We start from the raw sequence: 23,918 nt of genomic DNA, 5'->3' as shown, positions 1-23,918 counted from the left end.
TGCCTCGTCTATGCATTTTTCGAACACCTCCACGGATGGTGACACCACCACTTCCCTGGGCAGCCTGTTCCAATTCCTGACAACCCTTTCAGTAAAGAAATTTTTCCTAATATCCAATCTAAACGTCCCCTGGTGCAACTTGAGGCCATTTCCTCTCATCCTATCGCTAGTTACTTGATAGAAGAGACCAGTACCTGCCTCACTACAACCTCCTTTCAGGTAGTTGTAGAGAGCGATAAGGTCTCTCTCTCTCTCTCTCTCTCCTCTGTAGAGAATAAAAAGCCAGCAGAGGGAATGGTAAAACCAAAGACACAGACAGCTTGCAGTTTTATACAGGCGGATCTTGGCACATCCTCAAAATTAATTGTTAACCTAACAACAGTAATGCTCAGCTCAAGAGATAATTAACTTGCATCCAAATGAACATGGCCCTTCTCCCCCATCTTGCACTGTAAGACAAACAATAGAAAACAAGGCTGTCAAATATGCCATTTCATAAAGGACCACTGAGGAGTAACCCATCTGATCCATATCATTTTTCACAAGTGATAAAGTAATAAAAAGATGGATCAGTGAAAAAATCTCTGCCTTATCTCCACTACACTACTCAAGATTGCAGCCACTATCTGATACAGCACAGAATGCAAGAGTCAGACATTGCCAAAAAAAGCATCAGAAGAGCTAATTCAAGAGGTTCATACCCATTTCCTCCACTCATTCCTCCCTTACCTACCCCCTTCCCTTTTCCTCTGCTCAGTCCTCCATCATTCATTTGCATGGCTGTGTTTTAATAGAAGAGGTGCAAACTGCCCGCAATGGGGAGAGCTGGGACTGATAAGAGGGCTTCTGTTGATTTTGGGTTTTATTCCAAATTGACTACTGGCCATGCTTGCAAAGCAAAATTGTTTCCCTACTGATACATAGACATGGGTACATACAGACATCTAAACACTTTTAGATTTACAGTGAAGTGTAAGGGGCAGGATATTCAAAGTCCTCTCAGTATAGCTACTCCAAACTGTGGGATACACAGCCACATTGAAAGGTGATGTGCCATTACTCTGATTTTACACACATGGTGAGAGCCAAACCTTCCTCTTTCCCCCATTTTAATTTGAATAAGCAGAACAGGGTTGCTTAGCTCAGTGTCTGGTTTCTCTGGGGCAGTAGAGTTGTGCTTTATGCTGTTTGTTTGGTGACACATCAGTGTAGTGCAGGTCAGGTACTGTCCTTGAAGATACGGGTCTGTTCATATGATTACGTATCTGTAATTAACACTGCACGAGCTAAACGGGGGCCTTACAGGTCTCTTTGCACAGGTCATCCTGCTGTATGAGTGAGGAAGGACCAGCTGCTGCTCAGCCCAAATGTCCAGTTGCATACAATGATGTTCATAGGTGTAAAATAAATGCGCTCTCTGCTCAGGCAAACTTCCTCTGTCAGTAACAGTTACTAACTTGCCGGTTCACTGAGAGTTGGTCTCCAACCATGTACATCCAAGGTGCTAAACTGAGTGTGGTTTGCACACAAGTCTGTGTATGGATACTTGTTTTTTTAGCTCCATGGTATGTTTTGTTTGTACGGCATTCGGTCTCATCCGTAGAAGGTGTCAGTGAGACGTGCTATCTGTGGGGACAGGCAAGAAACAGGTATTTTTCTAGCTGTCCTCCTACTTTCTGCCATTTGCAGAAACAAGGAGCATTTCAATTTTGTATCCCAGCCAAAAGTCACTGTACTGAGGCAGGTGCTGGCTTCTCCACCAGCACCTGGCTGAATACAGGAGTCCAGCTGGGGACACCTTCTAGTCACGCTCCTTTCTGAGACAACCCTCTCCTGATGGGAAAGGTGAGGAGAGGGCAGAGGGCTGCCTGACTAAAGAATGCCTGTAAGGGCCAAACCCCTTTTCCAGTAGCTGTGATAGATTTTAAGGAAAAAACCCCCCACCAGTGAATGAAAGTATATCAGGATAGGGGGGTAATGAATTCAGAGCACGGGAGGATGGTGATTTCTGTACAACCTGTGCAGACTCTTGGGAGCAGAGACCTGAGCAGGCTGGGCATGTACATCCTGGTCAGAGCAGGCAGGTGATAGCAATAGGTCATGCAAGGGCATCTCTGCATGGCAGAGCATGATGCAGCACAGACACGACAAGCAGCATGCTGGTGCTGTTAACAGACACCTCTGATGACAATGTGACCATCACCATCTATGACACTACATAAAACCAGCAGCAGCGTCTGCTTCATTCATGCTGCTTCACATCTCTGGTAGCCTTTGTGCCATTCTGGTTTAGGTTGGCTGTAGTGATCACTGTCTTCCTATGATGTTTTTAAAAGTTAAGAGATTGTAGAGTTCTCCTGTAGGAAGTACAGAAGGATGAAAAACTGCAGAGCTCCAAGACAGAAGGAGCAAAAGTAAATTCAGTGCAATAGAGGTCCATTTTCTGAAGACATTAAACAGTTTTAAGACTACACTAGTAAATGAACACACCCTTTTTATTACTGAGGCAACCAAAGTGGGCAGAATGGAAACAGCCTGTTATAGGTAAAGCCAAATGAGATGTTGCCTAGTAACTCTCAGCAGGGAAGCATTTAAAATCAGCCAGTTTAGTGAAGCTGATGTTCTGACTCAGAGATTATTTTATCTGGAAAAAAATCTGAAAGCAGGAAAGCTCAGTTTCACAAACATACAATTTATTTTTCTGTTACAGCAAACCATAGTGACAATGCTTGGGAGAATATAGAAGTATTTACAAACTTGTACAAGGAAGAACAGACAAGGCATGTTTTCAACAAAAGCATCACTTTACTGAACATGTTTTTTGATGCTGATTTTTCCCCCCCCAAATACATTAAATTTCACATTCATTTTTATTTTCAGATTCTGCAATACACAAGTGATAACAGAAGTCTGGAGATATTACACAGATCGCTACATTATTATCATATTATTTCTGTAAGAGGAAGTTCCTGGAGCAAACCCTTCTTCAGCTCTGCTATTGGACACAGAATCAAAGTCATTGATTTAAAAGAAGAAAGACTCCAAGTCTCCACTGGTTCCGTTGCCTGAAATAGTTTTAATTAGGCCTTCCTTCAGGACTTTGCTTTTATGTGTTCACAGAAAAGTCACTTGGCTTGGCTAAAGGTCTCTCACATCAGGGGAAAAAAAACAACCCTCAAACCTTATTTGGAGATTCATGTTATTTTTGCTTCCCCTTAGAAAGCTATGATGATTTTACAGAAGTAAAAGCTCCGGCATGATCAGCCCTGTACCTCTGTATTCCTGGGTGCCACATCTACTGTTCAGCATAGGCAAAGTCAGGTGCAGAAGAGCACTTCATTTCAGCAGCCTCAATACAGTTAATGATGATAGTTATGAATGTGTACTATTGCATAGATTTTTTTTAATTAAAAAAATACAATAAACAGATCAACACTTACATCACACTAACCATGAAAAGGCAGACTGCCAAAGAGTTACCACAAATATATGTATTTTGTCAACACTGATAACAGCTGGAAAGCAAAGCTGCAATGGTGTAAGTACTAAAATTTGAGTTCTATATTAAAAGCACGAGAGTTTTTCACAAGGCTGTTGTATAAGCAGTGAAAGGATGTTCTGTAAGCCACAGAGATCCATGTCTCACTGACCAGAGCCTCGTTTGAAGTTTAATGAAACGCTGTTGATACAGAACCTCTGCCCAGAAGGTGTGGGACCATCATCAAACACATGGCCTAGATGGGCGTCACACTGCAACAGAAATTATGTACCATTATTACCACTGCAATTATGGACCAACATCATGCTGGTATCTACCGTGCTATCCTGAATTAAGAAACTTGTATGATGAATTCACTGTTGAGTTGGGTGGGTGGGGGCGTCTTGGGAAGAGACTAGAAATACATCCTGCAGTAATCACCCCTGGCCAGCGGGTGAATATCTGCCCCCAAACAAGCAGATCCCAGAAGAGGAAGTCAAAAGATACTAATGCCAGAAACTATAGGAAATAAATGGGATCTAGACATCTCAATATATAATGAAAATTTCAGGTTAATTGAGACAGTCACTATAGGTCCTTCTCACAGGTCAACTGAGGATTTCGCCCCCAAAATTATTGATGGGAAAAAATTAGACTCAGAATAGCTATCAATGGCTCATTATAAAATTGGAAGGTTGTCTTCAGCTGGCGTTGTTGAAAGGTGATTGCTGGAAATTACTGCAAACATGATCTCTACCATGATAATGGACTGCAGCAAATGCTTGTTACGTTTGCAGATAATACCTAATCCTGCTAGAAGGGGCTGCAAGCACACTGGAGGACAGTATTAGCAATCTTAACAGTTTGGGAAAAACAGACACACACACACACACACACACACACACACACACACACACAAAAAGAGCCCAAGATGCAATTCATTAAGCTCAATTGCATACTTTTATATCTTAACAAATGTAATAAACAGCACAGATGTTGGGTTGGAAAGAACTGGTTAGGGGTGGCAGTTCTTTAGAAAAGGACCTGGGTATTACAGCAGGTCCCAAAACAAGTATGGGTCATAGGCTGTGGAAAGGTAAAGGTGCAAGGACAGGAACGCTATCTATAACGCACCTAAACAGCCATTAATCTCTGATGCAGGCTAGGCCCACCTGCAGCACTATGTCCAGCTTTGCACTGTACTTCAAGAAGGAAAAGGATCAATTGGAAGGAGTGCAAAATAGAGCAACAAGACGATCAGCGCTCTAAAAACCACCGCATAAAAAGGAACAGTTGAAGGAACTGGGCCTTTCTAGTCTAGAAGAGAGATTGACTGAGGGAGTCAGAATATCTACCCAAAATAGAAGGGTGGCTTCTGTCAAATAAGAGAACCCACAGAAGATAGCTGTGAATATGCGGGGCACCACCACTGCTGTGCAGGGCAAGTAGTAATAAGCTTTAACTGCTGCAAAGCAAACTTGTTTTCCCCAGTGTCTAACCAACAGTAGGAAGACACGAAGGTTACAACCCATTACCTAGTAAGGCCATGGAGTCTCCAAAACCACATATTTTAAGAACAGCTTCAGTAAACATTTAGCAGGACTGAATTAAGAAGAACTGCCCCTGTGATGGGGCAAATGTGCAAACTAAATCTCAGAGTCCCTTCTACTATCTGTTGCCACATCCAGCAGTTCACCTGAGGTCCTCTGAATAAATCTTCTGTCTAAACTCCAGCCCCTGGCTATACTTACACAACTACTCTCCCCAGTCACATCATTTTCTTCACCCCAAACCGACTGCCTATATTTGATACTTCGAACTCTACTCATGTGTTTCATACGAAAAAGTGAGACAGAAAGGTTCCAGTGATACTGTAATTCTCACTGCTGTGTTTAGGTAGATTCATTCATGGGCACAAGGAAAACTTATTTGTTAAGATTTGAGTCTTTGGGTATCACCTCCAAAATAAACACACCTGTCTGCAGATGACTTCAGTTCTAATTGATCCCGATGAGTTCTCTGGTCGTCTCATGATATTGGTATTACTTTCATCTCTGCCACGAGTACCATAAGCCTCAGAAAATGATGGCCATCCAGTCCCAGAATTGTACTTCTTTTCTGAGCTATAGTGAAAACCGTATTTTCTTGTTAATTAATAACAGAGATGTTACAAAAAGGTCTGTTTTTAATAAGAACATTGGCTTTTTTCCTCATCCCTGTCTTGTACTACTATTAATAATGTTTGGCACAGTAGAAGTTTTCTCACTGGCATCAAACTGTGCTGGAAGCTCTTTTCCAAAGGGAATTCTTGATTAGCACACAACAGGAGCTTTTGCCTCACCGTTTCTGCTTCACTGATGGGTTGGCATTTCATAAAGCTTGCAAATAGGTTTTTCCAACAACTGAGCACATTGTTTAGCTGAATTACACCTGCAAAGTTGCAGTTCGAAGCCTGGCCCAGTACAGCGCAACCTCAGAGAAGAGAGTTTACAGGAAGAAACGAAGTATGAAAAATGGCTGGGTTGGCTCACCAGACCAGGCTCACGTCCAATGATGGCTTTGCCTTACAGTCAGCCATCAAACCGGTTTGGAAAATCAAATAGAGCCTTGCTCAAATCATCAATCAACCAATGACAAATCCTCACAGCAAAAATATCTACTTTTCGCAAGGGATAATTGCAGCAATCAGAAACAGTACTACACACTGTCAGCTTGTGGGTGCCTCCTGTTAACATCCAGAATTACCAACCCTGTTTAGTTGCATATTAAAACCTAGATCATATTGGAAAATATGATCAGAAAATATTTTGGGGATTTAGCATACAGAAGTGAGACAATCCCTCCTATTTAAAGTTGTGCAAGCTTTGATAGCAGTAAGTACTTTCTCCCAGCGAAGAGTGACCGACCTAGTGTGAGTTTGAGCGAGAAATGAAGACACACTCTCATACTACTAGGGTAAGTGGTCTGGAGACCCACCGTAACCGGTTCCTCCTGATTTCCCTTGTTTTATCCCAGTTTCACAAACCAAATGCTCTTACTGGCATCTAGTGGTGGATGGAGACACCAACACCAGCAGCTTTTCTGTGATCAAGGGGATTAGTCCATTAGTCAATACAGAATTTAAAGCAAGATATCTACTACATATCATGTGTATTTTGGTGGGATATTAATACAGTGGAGAAAAATCTGAAAATCTTACTTGCAGTGCCTTTTAGAAAGACAAGGCAAGGCAAACAAGCTGGGCAAAAAGCTTAAAAGATCCAATCCAAAGAAGAACAGTGCATGCTTCAGCATGCATTTTGTAATTAATTCTACAGGGCTGTCTCTGAGCATTGCAACTGTGGAAATAAAAGAGGATTTGCAAACACAGAATGACCAAAGGCTAGTTTTTGTGGGGGCTGTTGCTCAGTCCTTTCCATCAATCCACAAAGACCCATCAGAAATGCTCTCCTACCTCCTTCCCTCCATAAAACTGGGGAGAAATAAGACACAGCACAGAAGCAGGCTGGACCGAAGCAAATGCAGTTTGTAGACTCTGCATTTGCACGAGAAGGTATTTAGGGCTCCAGGCCTATTTCTTTCCAGCCAAAGAGGGCTCCCTGCCTTCCTTGCTACAAAACCACACAAACACTGTGCCTACCAGCCACAGAGTCCCAAAGAATAACCTGGGGGAATATAAATGTCCACACATGACTTCTGGGTTTCCCTGACATATACGTGTGCTGTTTCTTTTTTATTTTCAAAAGATTTCAATCAGAAATCTTCATTTTTTGACACAGGGATCCTTCTGCTTATTCATATATAGATACGAGGATCCTCTCTGAAACCCTGTAGAGTCAAGGAAGGTCTTCAATGCTATGTGGGTTTTGCATCTGACCCTGCCTGACTCCATCCTTTACATGCCGCTCACAATACTTCAGTTTATTGTAGATGTTTTCCACTGCTAAAGGATCAATCTTTTGAGCTGTTAAACTAGCTCTCAACAGAAATGGTCTCTGTGTGGTTTTACTAACAATAATATCACTTAGATTCCCTAATAGAAACATTTTAGTACCCAAAAATATTGCTGTTCAAGATCATATTTGTCCTTTGAAGTATTTCACCACTTAATTTATGGATAAATGGACTTTCCCTAAACATATGCATTAGATTAGCCTTCGACACACCATTCCTCCAGCACATGTCATTTACTTTGATCCCTATTTCAGTCGTCCTAGATGGAATCCAGATAATTCTAAAAAGTGCTTTTTGCTGTATGAATCTCAGCTGTAGGTTTATGGTTCGCTGAAGGTTTGAGATTTCATTAAAGCACCACAATTTGCTATCTATAAAGGTTAGGGGTTTGTTCCGTGTATTTCCAACTCTTTCAAATAAATATTTGGTAGCAGAAGGTAATAAATTCTGGTATAAATGTACACACACACATATACTTTGAAAGAAAGGAGGAAATGCTTCATGTTTACCTGTAGCTAATGATCTAATGCATTTGAAAAAGAGAGAACATTTTTAATGCACTAGGAAATAAACATGATGAATCCATCTCTTATCAAATACCTTTTTTTGCCCCCTCATTGTGAGTGTCCTCCAAACATAATGCATTCATGGAAAATACATTTTGAGCCCATTTTGCACATTTAATAATTTTCAATTTTCTTAAAAGGTTTTTTCTCTAAGTTTGGGGGGTTTATTTTATTTTCCTGTATCAGTCTGTAAGGCTCAGCATTATTTTATGCTTTAAACAAAGGTACCTATATTCTCCGAGAGCTGGATACTGCAAAAGCAGCCTGACTGTTTGGTTATATTGTTGTTTTGTTATTAGTTTAGCAGCAGACACAATTCCCTCCAGTGCTCATCTCTCTTCATGTTGGCCTGTCAGTATCTATTTTCTAATATAAAGGATGCCTAAACCGAAGGAACATTTGAAGAAATTGAAGAAACTTTTCCACAGCTTAGTAATTTAAAATTTATCTAATTTATCTGAATTTTCCAGAGGTATTTTTAGGTTTTGTATTTGTCTTCAGAATATTCTGCAATGCTGCACTAGCTTCTGAAATAAATTTATTTAAAAGTGTTTATTAGCAAACCTCTACAGAAAAAAATACATTTAAGCAAATGTTCATTTGCATAACAATGGTTTTCTGTACTTGGCCAAAGGAAAACTAACTGTTCACAACTATCAGCCTCCAATTTTACCATTTAATTGCTTAGTTTAGTTTTATTTTTAATACAGCCATTACATTTTCCCCCCTTTCTTACCATCCAGATCTCTTGTTCCTTAACTTCCCATTTGAAGTTCTGATCTGTGATGCATCCTTTAAAGTCTTCATAAAACCGGGCATATCAGCCGTACTCCATTGAACTCTCAGTTGGGAATAAATAAAGGCTATTTTCTAGATCAAAAATATGAGGACCTGTCTTTTCTGGTTCAGTTACACAGAACAGATCCTACTCCAAGGGAATCTATTTCCTTTTACTTAGACTTTAATGAAGTTGCAAAATACATAGTATTGTAAAGAGCACAGAGGTTAATAGCGCAGTCGTTTGCAGTCGGGTTTTAAAAAGTAGATGTAAGGAAAAAGGCAAAAAAAAATGGAATTTAGTTTAGGGAACAAGAAGGGGGTGGCGGTGAAGAGGAGGTCTTAGCTCCAGTATGAGGGACCCAGCATTAAGAACGCAACAACAGGTAGACTAAGGCAGAGCAGAGGTCTCTCTAGCCCAGTAGCAAGGGTGGCAGAAGGTGACTATGGAAGAGCACAAGAACAGAGCAAACATATGGTGATTATGATCATGCATAAATACACGTATTTTGTGGCAGCTTGTGGCTTAGGGACCTCTTAAACAGAGAATTAGTATCAACCAAAAAGGACAGTGTGTGTGGCAGGAGAGAAAGGCAGACTCTATGTAGCAACTACCATCTGCTGGCCACTGGAGACCCTCATATGCTCAAGAAAAGGGCATACCATGTACCTGTATCACCACAGGTATCCTGGAAATTGTATATGTTGCACTCTGGCACCAAAGGATTGTTCTTCTGACCTACACTTTCCATTCCTCTCATGAAAAGACACTGCCCCTCCTGCCACAGTTAGGTCATTTTAAGGATGCTGTGAAATCTAAAGGATGTTACCTGAACAGTGGGGCATTGCAGCACATGCAGTAGTATATTCCCGATTCTGTGTTATTCAGATAGATCCCACTAAATGGCTTTTTAAAAAGGAAGAAAAAAAGAGAAGTTAATAATGCAGGTCTTTAAAAGCTCACCATCTGGTACAAGCATGTAGGAATCAGATTCAAAACAGGAGAAAAACCATAAAAAGAAGGCTTCACAGGGGGGCTTTGAAGAACAAACATCAGCAGCCTAAAGAAATGAAGGGGAGGATGCCTTTGGATTAATAGTGAAGACTACCCCCTGCCCCCAGAAACTTCGAGACCAGTCAGATGCATAAATCACCCAGGTACCAGGGCTGGAGTCGTGACCTCCGAGGAACTTATGAAATGTGCAGGATCCCAAAGACCAGGGCTCTGCTATGGAGTGCCACAACTTCAAAGTGGCTCTACAAAGGGACTCTCCTCCTCCCTGCATGGTCTGGAATTGGGATCCTTATTTTACAGATAAGGATTTGGGCACAGTTCACATGATTTAATCTCACCCTACATGCTCCCTCCACACGTGCAGAAGCCCTGGCTCTGGGCTAGGGATGCCGGCACTCCACCCACAACGCTACGTGGCCTTCATCACAGAAGGAAGCAAAGCGTGGGGGCAAGGCGAGTGGGTGATCTGGCACATGAGGGATAACCCAGCTCCTGAATGGAGTGCCATGTATAAGACTTCCACGGCTAATGTACATATGGTGAAAAAAAAGGAGACTACAGGACAAAAATATGATCTTCCTCCCCTCTGGAGGGGCCTCCACTACTGCCACACAGATGGCTGAGCTGGCAGTAAAGTATCCCAGAAAAAAAACAAAATATGAAAAGAATGCAGAATGTTTTTTCATCTGCAAACCAGTCTGGGTCAGAACAAAATCTACCCGGTTCAGTATGTTGAGTCTAACTTTCATCCAGAGGAAGGCGGGGGAAAACCTGCAAAGCAACTGAGTGGTGACAGCTCTCCAAAGCAGGTTTTTTTCTGCCAGCAGGCAGAAGAGGTGGCTCAATCTTGGCCAGCATTAGTGCTTTTGCTTACCGGTTCAGTTCCTTTTTCTCTTGTAACATAGAATTGCTCTGGAGTCAAATTTTTTTTCCAGTCTGTAGCAACAGTTGCTTCAGCTTGTTTAGTCAGAAGGCCCGTGTCTTCAATTAGATATAGAAAGATAATCCGTATTATTTTTAACACCATTTTAACTTAGACTCTATTGATGCTTTCCATCATCACCTCAGTTCTCCCAAAGTTTCTGTGGATACAGACAGAGCACAGGAGGGCAGTTCAGGGACGAGTGAAGGACTTTGCATCTGCTTCCCATTCTGTGTGCTACATACGGAGAGCAGCCCCCGCACACTCCTTGGGAAGGGTCTGAACAGAAACAGGCACCTACAACCCAAGGTACCATCCACTCTCCCAGCACAGACCTCTGTTCTGGTCTGCTGGTGCTCCTTCCTCATCCCTGGGTATCACTGAAAGTTTTGGCAGTTTGCCTCTTGGAAACCCTCAGAAACCAGAACTAATGCTCATTTATGAGCTATTAAAGACTACCAGCTTCCTCAGGCCTCAGTGAAAAGCGGTACTAAGAAGGAGCACTGAAAGAAAGCAACACCTACAGCCCAAGAGAAATGGGGCCACAGTTAAGTGAGGGACCCACAACAGGAGAGCAGAAGTCACCCATTGTCGTGGTTTCAGCCCAGCCGGTAACAAAGGACCACACAGCAGCTCGCTCATTCCTCCCGCCCCCCTCCGGTGGGATAGGGAGGAGATGGAGGAGAGAAAAGAAAAAAGAAAACTGGAACCTCGAGGGTTGGGATAAGGGCAGTTTACTGGGACAACACAAAAAAAGGTTACAACAACAACAGTACGAATGAAAGACTATACAAAAAGAGTGATGCACAGTGCAACTGCTCACCACCCGGAACCCGACGCTCCGCCACCGAAAATCGAGAGCCCTCCCCCCGGCCCGCTCCCCATTTATATACTGAGCATGATGTCACATGGTATGGAATAGCTCCTTGGCTAGTTCAGGTCGGCTGCCCCAGCTATGCCCCCCCACCTCCCAGGTTCCTGTAAAAATTAACTCTATCCCAGCTGATCCCAGGACATTATCCACCCCTTATTCTATACCATCTACATCATGCTCAGATCTTACATTTTCCAATCAACCACTACCACTTTCCTTGTCTTATATACACATATGTATATGGACACCCGCCCCCCCCCCCAAATAGTATTCCCTTAGTCGATGGGCTATCCCTCCAATGTGTCCATCAATTTTATTTAGTCCATGACTTTGGGGCTCCATCTGTTGTAACAGTTCTTCAGGATAAGAGAGATGGTGTGAGGTGTTAGGTTGTTGTATGCTGCCTCTGGAACTTGTGGCTGGTACATTTGGTGCAACCCACACCCTTGGCCTGCAGCTCGAAGAGGTTGATCTTGAGGAAATTGCTGGGCGCCAGTTCAAGTTCTATCACTGTTGGCTCAGTTTCAAAGTCCATCCTTCAGTCATTTGGGTAATTCTTACAGTAATACCCTTGATATGGCATATAGACACTATAGATACAATGACATACATTGGCAGGTTATTTAGCAGTTAAATATCATACAGCCTAATTCACTGGCTATTCTCTCCCAAAATCAAATCTCCCTGAGGTACACATCGAACTTCCCCATCCTTCTGCATCATCCACCAGGTGTACCCAGGTCCCTGAGCAAAAACAACCCCTTGGATGGGTTTGTCTCTGCTTGAGGGGGGACTAACCCAGACTGTCTTTCCTAACATACTCCTCATGCGCACTACAGGGACTTTATCCCCTTCTACAGTATGTGGAAGTCTTGGTTGGGCAGGGCCAGCCCGATTGGCGGATCCTCTAGTATTAACTAACCAGGTGGCTTTTGTTAAATGTGTATCCCAATGTTTGAAAGTTCCACCCCCCATTGCTCTCAATGTAGTTTTCAGCAGTCCATCGTATCGTTCGATTTTTCTGGAGGCCGGTGCGTGATAAGGGGTGTGATACACGCACTCAGTGCCATGTTCTTTGGCCCAGGTGTCTATGAGGTTGTTTTGGAAGTGAGTCCCGTTGTCCGACTCGATTCTTTCTGGGGTGCCTTGTCGCCATAAAACTTTCTCTTCAAGGCCCAGGATAGTGTTCTGGGCAGTGGTGTGGGACACAGGATATGTTTCCAGCCATCCAGTGGTTGCTTCCACCATTGTAAGCACATGGCACTTGCCTTGGTGGGTTCGTGGGAGTGTGATATAGTCAATCTGCCAGGCCTCCCACTGTTTATATTTCAGCCATCGCCCTCCATGCGACAGGGGTTTTAGCCGCTTGGCTTGCTTAATTGCAGCACATGTTTCACATTCATGGATAACCTGTGCGATAGTGTCCATGGTCAAGTCCACCCCTCGATCACGAGCCCATCAATATGTTGCATCTCTTCCCTGATGGCCCGAGGTATCATGGGCCCACTGAGCCATAAATAGCTCACCCCTACGTTGCCAGTCCAGGTCCACCTGAGACACTTCAATCTTGGCAGCCTGATCTGCCTGCTGGTTGTTTTGATGTTCTTCAGTGGCCCAACTCTAGGGTACATGAGCATCTACGTGACGTACTTTTACCACTACCTTCTCTATCCAAACAGCAATATCTTGCCACAGTGCGGCTGCCCAGATGGGTTTACCTCTGCGCTGCCAGTTGCTCTGCTTCCATTGCTGTAGCCACCCCCATAGGGCATTTGCCACCATCCATGAGTCAGCATAGAGATAGAGCACTGGCCACTTCTCTCTTTCAGCAATGTCTAATGCTAGCTGGATGGCTTTCACCTCTGCAAACTGACTCGATTCACCTTCTCCTTCAGCAGTTTCTGCGACTAGTCTTGTAGGACTCCATACAGCAGCCTTCCACCTCTGATGTTTTCCCGCAATGCGACAGGACCCATCAGTGAACAGGGCATATTGCCTCTCATTTTCTGGCAGTTTATTATACAGCGGGGCCTCTTCAGCCCGCGTCACCTCCTCCTCTGGTGACATTCCAAAATCTTTGCCTTCTGGCCAGTCCGTGATCACTTCCACAATTCCTGGGCGACTGGGGTTTCCTATGCGAGCTCGTTGTGTGATCAGTGCGGCCCACTTACTCCACGTGGCATCAGTTGCATGATGTGTAGAGGAGACTTTCCCTTTGAACATCCAGCCCAGCACTGGCAGTCGGGGTGCTAAGAGGAGCTGTGTTTCAGTACCAACCACTTCTGAGGGTTCTGTAGTTGTTCGGGAGTGAACTTCCAAGCCACTGGAGGTGAGAAGTTCTCTAGATACCTGCCCATATCCTCCCACATGCCATGCCACCCATGAATATCCAGCTTTGGGGCAGATCTCTGGGTGGTACTCTTAAAGACCCTTTTTGTAGCCCTAAACAAGACCTGAAACATATTCAGGAGGCATAGCACTAACAGCACACTGGCTTGCGCATCCCAAGGATATTCAAAATTCTCAAAAGCTGTTGTAATTAGTCGGAAGGAGAGAAGGGAGGCGAACGGATGGGGGGAAGTATCCCCTCCCTAACTTCCCCATGGATTGAGTGTAATTACCAATAAAATCCGATAGAAGGTGCCCGAAGTATGGAAATGATATCACTGCCTCGTACAGATACCAGCTTAACGTCATGACCAGTGATGTAATCATTTCACAAGTCGACATTGCCCAGTACAGCAAAATGATAATCCCAATCACTCTCCCAGAGGTGAGAAACGTAACTACAGGCAATACATAGAGCATATAAGAATTTACAAAACGCCACCATGTAAACAAATGAATCAACATTGTGACTAACATCTATTTATCTAATATAAGAAATGCATATGACAAATTTGTTTCAACACGCTCTGGCCAGATCTGTCATTATCTCAACCCTTCGTGCCCCACGTTGGGCGCCAAAAAGGACTGTCGTGGTTTCAGCCCAGCCGGTAACAAAGGACCACGCAGCCGCTCGCTCACTCCTCCCGCCCCCCTCCGGTGGGATAGGGAGGAGACGGAGAAGAGAAAAGAAAAAAACCTGGAACCTCGAGGGTTGAGACAAGGGCAGTTTACTGGGACAACACAAAAAAAAAGAGAAGTTACAACAACAACAACGGTACTAATGAAAGAATATACAAAAAGAGTGATGCACAGTGCAACTGCTCACCACCTGGAACCCGACGCTCCGCCACCGAAAGTCGAGAGCCCTGCCCCCGGCCCGCTCCCCATTTATATACTGAGCATGATGTCACATGGTATGGAATAGCTCCTTGGCTAGTTCAGGTCGGCTGCCCCGGCTATGCCCCCCCACCTCCCAGGTTCCTGTAAAAATTAACTCTATCCCAGCTGAACCCAGGACACCCATCACGGTGCAAACCTCCAGCAATGCCTCCTATGAGTCTGTACACACCATGCAGAACATTTATGGTGGTATGGGGCTGGCAAAGAATTAACAGATTGGCTGAAAAACAATGAGTAAAAGAGTTTCATTCCTTCCTAATCAAAAAGTCTGAGGTGGGGAACTACCTCCACGTTTATCTCCCATCAGCATAGGATCCTTGCAAAGAAATCAGCTCCTGAGTGATGAACACTTGCTTGGACTCATCTCTTGCAATGCAGATGTGATATTGGGGGGAAAAAATGGAATTTGAAAATTACAGTTTAAACTACAAAAACTATAGGTTAGCCTGCCAGTTCAAGAGAAATACCTACAGCAGGCTGACTTAGCCCTTTCCCACCGGCTAGAGGACACTGGGAATGGGGATGCCCTCCTTTGTAGGGCAGCTCCTGCCCTTCCCCCCCGCTTCCCATACTCTGGGCAGAGGGTACCTGTGCCACCGCCGGCAGCGGGGGCCAAGCCATCACCGGAGCTCCTCGGCAGGGAGCGGAGGAGGAGGAGGATGTTCCCGAGCATCCTCCGGAGCAGACAAGCCGCCATATCGGCGGGGCGGGACCGGGGGAGATGTCGGCCGCGGCTGTTTGGCTGTGGCCAGCGTCTCTCCCGGTCCCGCCCCGCCGGGTTGCATGTCTAATCCATGTGTTTAACCTAAATAATTGCCCCTTATAAAAGCAACTGGTAAAGTACCTGCTTAAATACCGAGGCAGCACTTGCAGGTAAAGGTTTCGATAGCTTCTTACTGAGAGGCTTAAAAATTGAACGATCGCTGCAGCCGTAAATACGACAAAATCCTGTCGAAGCATTTGCTTGCAGCCCTTATAGGTTGTTGTTAAGGAGAACAAGTCTGGTATTTGCATGCAAAAGTGCTCTTGCTCTCCTAAATGCATGTTATAGGCATTGCTTTTAGAGGTATTGATCAAGTAATTGCGAAGGCGATGTGCTAAGTGGCTACTTGTTTACACGGTGTGATTTGCAGTCACAGCTGCTTTGACTCGGCCTATAAATATACCTGTAATAGGACACTTATTTTAGTTTGGGCTCCTGTCCTTAAAAGGTAGACCTAAACACAAGTCAGTTTGCCAGGTTAAGCCTTAATGCTGTTGTCTGCTTTTTTTCCAATAGCTCCATTTCTGATTCGGAATTAGTTCATCATTACTAAATGATGTGGAAGGAACTGCTTTGATTGCATCAGATAACAAAGCTAATATTGGTGTTTAATACAAAATTATTTTCTTTTTAGTCTAATTCTTCTAGCCTAATTTCAAAACCAAAGCTAAAAAATAGTGTTGTGTGATCAGTCCTGAGCACACATACCCTTATGGAACCATCCTCATGTCTAAGACGATGAGTTCAATGGCAGCCGAGGACATCCAACACAGCGTATGGTTGGTACCATGGCTGTAATCAAATCCTCTGCTCAGATCCACAAAGCCGTGCACCAAAAGACGGATAGCTGCAAGGCTCGTAGATGATCGCATTTGCTGTCTGCGGCAGCAGGGAAGGGGGGGCACACATTTCATTAATGGCTTTGTCCTATATAATAAGACACGGTGGAGTGAAGCTAGCATACCTCGATAAAAATCCTGGAGATGTGAGTCCTCAGGACCATGAGTCAGGGTTGGTAAGAGAGCAGAGCTGCTGGGCAGGGAGGAGACGGCTTTGCCGGGGCTGTCGCTGCTGGCAGAGGGCAGCGTCTACGCTGTAGGCAGAAGGACAATGTTTTTCCATGTTCAGCCATTTTGGGAAGTGGAGATCAGAGAAAGATCTTTCCAAACCCCTTCTAGCTTACCCCTATGGCATCTTATATCAGTCATTTAGCCATGGTTTAGGAGGGACTTGGGACACATTAGGGAGGCTTTGGAGAGGAGACACCCGATTTGACGCTCCCCCAGTTCTGGCAAACGGCTTAGGGCTGGAAAGCAGTGGCAGGCAACGGTGTCGCTCCCAGGGCTCACTGCTGCTGTCTCCAGCTCAGCCATGGCAGAGAGGCATTCCTGGCCTTGGTCTCAGGCGGTGTTTGCTGCTGAGGAGGACAGGTAATCAATGGAGTTCTCCCTGAAGTATCTGGGAAATGAAGAAGGGTGAAAGAAAGTGATTAGTCCTGAAACTTGCATGTTTTAATGTAATTGACATTGATGTAACTGGTGCTTTTTTTAAAGACAAAATTCAATAAAAAAATGAACCACCAATATCTTCTTTGCAGCTCTCTGTTACTGGTACTATTCCAAAATGCAGCAGTTTCGAGGCAGTAGGACCTGAACCAACACAGGTCCATTGCTGTGCCACCTTCCTCGGGTGCTGGGGGAGGGGAGCGGGTGCCAGGGCCATGCACCCAGGGGCACAGCGGGAGCAGAAGGTATTAGGCTTGCCAGCCCTAGCCTCGTCATCCTCTCCGTTATCCACTTTATTGCAAGCCGCTCCTTGACTAAAATGAGCGCGGTGGTGGAAGAGGCAGATCCCTTTCATCCCAACGGCCGTGATCCACATTTGAGGTGGTGCACCGACAGATCAGATCCTCCATTTTTCCCTCCAACAAAAGCCTGACCTGCAGTCCTCCAAACCAGCATGACAGGTCTTCCTCAAGTGGAAAACAACCCCCCCCGGCTGGAGGTATTTCATTTCTCAGACCTTCAGTGCTGAAAAACCGAATCATTGTCCTGTCATGCCTGTAATATTGCCTCCCATGGTTACAGCACATACCAAGCTTCGTAGCTAGGCAGAGAACCAGCCCCCATTTCTCCCCATAGACTGTTATAAAAGCCAATTAGGCTGTTACTTAATTTTCCTCCTTTTTTTCTCCTTTATGCACAAGGGGAAGCAGTTAAGTCTCCCCTAGCTACGTTATGTAAATTTCCAAGTAAATTCTCCCTGAATTGTAATTCAGCAGGTTTATTGTTAAAAATGTCACCTGACTCCAGCACATACACAAGCTGCATCCAGGGAAGGGTCACTCCTCAAAAGCACAATGTCTTATTAGATGGGTGTAGATGGGGAGAAGCTCCTCAGCTCCTCCTGTAGCGTTGCTTTGCGCCGAGGCAGCAGCAGCAGCAGCATGTGTGTAGGCGGGTGAAGGTGAGAGTAGGAGGGAAGTGGTCACGGTCCAGACTACCCTGCTAATATTTATTCGGGCTCTAACCATTTCCCAGCCTAGGCTCTGCCTTGACTGACAGCTTTGGGGACAAGCAGAGCATCACATAATGCCTACGCTGGCAGATACTGAGCAGTCAGCCAGGAAGCAGTGAGGGGCAGAAATCAAATGAACCCTGTTCAAATTCAAACCTTTGCTTAAGCAGCTTTTGTTAATAAAGCCTCTTGACATTACTACATACAGAAGAAAACACTGAAATAGTGGTATTTTTGTTTTATATGCATTTGTATGCAATCAGTTTCCCTCTGCTTATTTTGTCATACCTAATGTATGTCCTCTCCTATGGGATGTTCCCATTGAAACATATGGGACCTCAGCATACAAGAATTTGGCCTGGACCAAATGTACTGGTGCTGTGTGCCCAGGTCCCTGGAGAATGAAGAAAAGGGGACCGGCATGAGCACTTCGATGGATAGGTTGTATCTCTGGCGGGCTCCATATTCCCTGCAGAAATCCTCACTGCTTTTATAGGAGGTGATCACAGGAACTCCACATCCTTCCTCAGCAGAGTCTTCCCTCTCCTCTAACAGACTTGATACAACTCCACAGCTAGTTTCTAGCCACTCAGATGTGATGAAACTTTGAGCTTCTGGTATATGGAGATACTGTTTCCACATGGAAATGCTATCCAAAGATATGCGGTAATGCTCTGGTGCTGAATCCCAATGACGGAAAGGGATTTCAGCAAAAATTATTAGTAGCAGAAGTGCCAAAGCATCTCAGAAAAGGGTATTGCTGGTTTCCAGAGGCACAGAACAGAGAGCTGAACCTCCCTGAAGCAGCCCCACGGATTCTGCTGAGATTCATTTGTGGAGTAGCGTGATGTGATTCAGGTCAAAGGCATGAACAGAAATAGTGAGCACACAACTTCTTGCCTTGTTTGCTTTATGGTTTAATATCTCTTTTTGCTAATCATAAGCTGTAGAATACCTAATTATTCTGACGTAGAAAAAAATAGATCATATTTGTGAACTAGCTCAAGCGGGAGCCTTCTGTAAGAGTCTAAGGATGGAATTTAGAATAGAATAAAATAGAACAGAATAAAATAGAATAGAATAGAATAGGATAGGATAGGATAGGATAGAATAGAATAGAATAGAATAGAATAGAATAGTTCCAGTTGGAAGGGACCTACAGGTTTGGTCCACTGTGACAAATGCTTTGAGTTGGATTAGACCAAATGCCATCTGCAGGTCCCGCCCAGCATAAATTATTCTAGGATTCTAAATGCTTTGAGCAATTTCTTGCCAAATGAGTGAAGACATGAATTCAAAGTGAAATGGATATTTTGCAATCAATCCTTGACAGAAAACTCTACTCTGCAGTTGGGCCACCTGTTCAGCTAAATTTCATCCACTTTGACAAGTAGATACGCACACTGGGATGGAGTGAGTGTATCTACCAGGGCAGCTGTTGGGAAGCAACAACTGCAGGCTATTTCCCTGGATTGCTTCATGCACCCCCTATATCATAGCATCCAAGTTTCTTGAGCCACATAGACAGTAATAATATATTCCCCAAACTTGTGTGTGATTTCTTACCCCTTGTACCTCAAGGTAGTGAAGAACTGGGATGGTTCATCTTCCACCCAATACCCAAAGCCTGAACAAAGCATTGAATGAACAGTAATTTGGCAGCAACTGCCATAGCAGCAGCTTTCTGTAGGTTATCTTAATGGATTTATCACCCTGAACTAAGCCCTGACCATCTGTTCTATCCTCTAATTACAAATGCAGAAAAAGCTAATTCACGATTGCATCATAAAAAAGTAAAATATAAATGATTTAAGAGTAGGGTATGTCATGCTTCACACTCTGATTGGGGGAAATTGCTCTCCCTTCAATAGACTGACTTCCCTGATAACAGAGTTTGCCTGTTTCCCAGCAAACGGGAATTCCTTAGGAGCAGAGCTCGCCAGAACAGGTTTTATTCCCACTCATTCATTTTAGGTGTATTTTTAAATTTGAGATTTGCATAAATGTAGTTATGAACTTTCTTTCCTTCTCTCTTCGGTGAGCCCCAAAAGATTTTTTTTAATGCACTTTCTAATCAGGGAAAGCACAAAATCATGCTCCTTAAAAATCCTCCCCAAACTCTGCATTTCCTCCATCTCACTTTTGCTGGGATGCAGGCAAGTCTGGTAGAGTCGCCCACTGGGTTTGTGCTGGTAACTCATCTTCACTGCAATGCTCTTGGTTTAGAAGAAGGCAGAAAGTGGGAGGCTGAGTGTGCATGCCCTAATTCTTATGAATGACCTTAAGGGCTTTTGTACTGCCATTGTCCGAGCCACCAGTGGCGGTAATGGTTTAGCTGGGACTTCAAGTTCTGATTCACTTGTGTTGTGTGGGTAAGGACTCCTGACAGCGTCTGTCCTCTAGAAATCTTACACTAAAAAATGGATGCAATTGAACAAGTTAGGTTAAGGGGGCCAAGAGGTAATATCTTGGTCCTCTGTGTTTTTTACAGTGTACATCCTCCTGCCACCAGCACCTCTTCCCAGTGTGAAGTGTTGTGCCCTGGGTCTGCAGCAGCTTCAGCAGAGCTTTCAGCAGCCCAAAAGGCTGTGACCTGACTCGCAGGGGAGTTTGATGGGGCACTCGAACACACTGCTGGCTCCCCGCAAGAGATACCTGCCTCGCGGCTGGACAGGGAGGCTGGACTCGCATCTTGATTTCACTCGGGTAAGAATTACGGAGTAATGAACAGGACTGTTGGTGAAGTAGATGGATAGTGGAGCGGGGAAAATATTTCAAAATGAATTCAGTATCTGGGGTTTTGGAGGCTTTTTAGGTGTGTCCCCCCCTGCCCCCAGTTACCTAAAACCAGATTGTGATTTTTCTCAAATGTGTATGTTATTTGAAAAATAAGAAACATGTAGTAAGGTGGAAGCAGTGCAAGAGACCACTCTAATTCAAAAAATTGCCTGAGGGATTCGCAGGTGTACAGTGTGCAGTTCTGCTTTGCCTACTGTGATTTGCCTGCCTTCAACTCATCCTTTTAGAAGTACTTCAGGATTTGGTTACAGTCCTTGGTCTCCAGCATGCTCACCAGTTACCTGCTGGAAAAACTAGCATCCTATTCTCAAGGCATGAGCTGGTTTTCCATTTCATGAAAATGGAGTGCCCACTGGCAGTCTGGCCCAGCCCTCCCTGCTCCCACAGGAACAGGAGTTGGGGTTTCCTTTCCAGGGCCCATCTGAGCAACTCTGGGCTGAGCAAAAACTTCAGCTTCATGTGATATAAGGACTGGCCAGATCTGCAGGGACAACCACCTCTGTGGGAACTTTAGGTTAGAAGCCTTTTAAAAGACAGAGCGTACTGAGTCGATGCTGCTGCTGTAAATGTTTTGGTCCGTATTTGCTATGTAGGAAGAGGGTAGAAAGGATTAGAGCAGGCTTTAGGTTTTACACAGACCTCTTGTTTCCACACCATACTGCCATTCATCTAGCAGGGAAAAATACTGGTAGACCAGGTATTGCTAGCATGTTCATTAGCGTGCATTGCTTTAATTTTTAAGTGGCAAGCAAAGACACCTTCCCAGCATATCTAATGTTCAGTGGCATTGCAGTACCAAAACTGAGCGCGGACCTGACTGAAATCTGTGCTCCTGCTTACTACTGTATTTCTGTGGTCAGCAAATACACGGCAAGTGGCAAGAACACACTAAATGGGTGGTGGCCCCTTTCTTAACCCTCCTCTATCCCATGGTAACAAAAGGTACAGACTAATCCAATCCCTGTGTAAATAACTGCAGGTTTCTGACCAGAGGTTTTGCTCTGAAGAAGGCACCCTGATCAACAGAGCAGCGTGCTCCTTGGCATGTGTAACACTGCATCCTGAACTCACCATACATTTCATGTTATTTGTATTTTAAAAGCATATTACATGCTACGCAGTGCTTGGCTTGGGGAAGCTGCTGTGAGATACTTACATCCAACATAACATTTGGCCCAGTGCTGCAAAGCCCCAGTCCCTGTTAATTCCTGATACGTAGCTGTCTTGTCCTTGGGAATTCCTGAAGGAATTTAATACCTGAATAGCTCTGAGCTCATCCAATGTTTGGTCTTATGGCCCCTGACTTTTTTCCATATACTTATACCTAAAGGACAGCCTTTAGTCATCCAGTACTCTTTTTGGTACTGCAGCTCCCGTTAATAGCAGGTGGATCTAGGATTAAACTCACTTACATTAGAAGTCTACAGCAAAAATAGTGTAATGAAGAGAAATTGGCACTCAGCATGTGATTCTTCTGTATGATCTACCATAGATAAACTGTGTCTTAAGAATGCCCATTTGTCAGAGAATAATTTTCCAACTTTGGAAATTAGATATCATTACCAAAATCTCTTACATCTTGGGACACTGAGCAGACCTCCACCATTTCATAATTTGGTCCCTAATGCCAGCTAAAACTAATGACTTGACATTTTGAAAAGCCTTTTGACTCTTGAGTATCTTTTTGACACCTGGCCTTTAAGGAATCTTCTTTCAAACTCTGTCACTAAAAGCATCTTGTTTAGAGAAGTTCATATTAAAAAGGAATTAAAAACATGCTATGGCATGGTTTTTTTCAGATCCTTCTTATAACTAGGAAGCCCTGCTGATCTGTAGAAGGATATAGGTTAGAAAACACAAGAGATGAATATCAGAAACAGTAAGACAATCTAGGGACATCTCCTGGAAACAGCACGAGAGAGCAATAACAAAGAAATGGGGAACACTGAGTCTAGGTGCTGTAATTTAGATGTGGGACCAGCATGGGCTGAGGTGTCTGGCTGGGTAGTTAGCTCAACCTTTCTTGCAACAGAAGGTGAACTCATTTTGGAGCAGTTTCTGTTCCACGAGAACTTAGCACCACGTTTTACAGCAAACTTGCACAACACTGGCACCAAAAAAGGGACAGATGTTACACACTATGGAGTCCACAGAGGAGTTTGTTACTTTTGCCAGTTTTATGCAGCATGGATGAGGGAGTGAGGAACAGCAGTGGACAACTCTAAAGCTTTACGTAGACTGGAAAACGTTTGCTCACAGGTAGCCCTCCATGCAAAACCTAATGGCACTGCACTTTCTAGAAGAGTCTTTTGATGAAGAGCCTCTTTTGTCTCTTATTCTAATATAGGCAAAGTGGTCTTGCATAGACCAAGCGTTAGCACTGCTGGATGACAAGGTCAAAGAAACCTTCTGCTGTGTTCACTTGCAAGGTAGGACTAGAATGAGGAGAGCTGGCTGTAAACAGCGTTTGAGCTGGCAAAGGGTTGCATGAGCAACAGGATCTGCTGCCTACTTTGATATGATTGCTTTTCTCACCTTGCTATATTTCCCTCAACATTTATCCAACTTCAAGCAAGAACTGGCTTCAATTATGCTTTGCACATGGTTTCCATAGATGGCATCTCAGCATGTCAGTGAAACACCAATGAGCTGGAAGAACTAGCTGGTTCATTAGCATGCAAATAAGCTCACTCCTTAATGAGAGAAAAGCTTTTGCTAGCTCATTGTGTCTCCAATAGACTAATTTCTTCCATGCCCTACAAATAACATTTTTACTGGTCAGAGACACGTATGTCTGTACGTCTTTCCCTCTGTGTTTCTGTCATTTCTGCATGTACTCTACCTGTGCCTGAACTCTAAATTCTGCCTGGGTGATAGTGGACAAGGAAGGCCACATAAAGTTATTCCAATATTTCTGATATCTCTCAGTGTCAGAGCCAGTGTTTGTATAATAGAAAAATAATTA

General features: G+C 44.1%; 1 protein-coding gene across 2 annotated transcripts; it reads right to left on the bottom strand.

Annotated features, from left to right (window-relative positions):
* Positions 1–2,839: 2,839 nt before the first annotated feature.
* MSRB2 (methionine sulfoxide reductase B2) lies at positions 2,840–15,573 on the bottom strand. 2 transcript variants are annotated; one of them, XM_052804190.1, is made up of 5 exons: positions 15,463–15,573; positions 10,665–10,771; positions 9,606–9,682; positions 5,454–5,601; positions 2,840–3,750 (listed from the first exon to the last, which is right to left on the bottom strand). In XM_052804190.1, exons 1-5 carry the CDS (start codon positions 15,569–15,571, stop codon positions 3,643–3,645), a joined length of 549 nt encoding a protein of 182 aa, XP_052660150.1. In that variant the 5' UTR covers positions 15,572–15,573; the 3' UTR covers positions 2,840–3,642. The 2 variants fall into 2 exon arrangements, with proteins under 2 accessions (XP_052660150.1, XP_052660157.1); XM_052804197.1 differs by having other exon boundaries at positions 10,665–10,872; positions 15,463–15,553.
* Between the last annotated feature and the right edge of the window lie 8,345 nt (positions 15,574–23,918).

The sequence above is a fragment of the Harpia harpyja genome, chromosome 1, assembly GCF_026419915.1.
Source record: "Harpia harpyja isolate bHarHar1 chromosome 1, bHarHar1 primary haplotype, whole genome shotgun sequence".
NCBI classification, from domain to species: Eukaryota; Metazoa; Chordata; class Aves; order Accipitriformes; family Accipitridae; genus Harpia; species Harpia harpyja.
The sequence above is the reverse complement of the archived record's forward strand: the minus strand, read 5'-3'. Positions and strand labels throughout refer to the sequence as shown.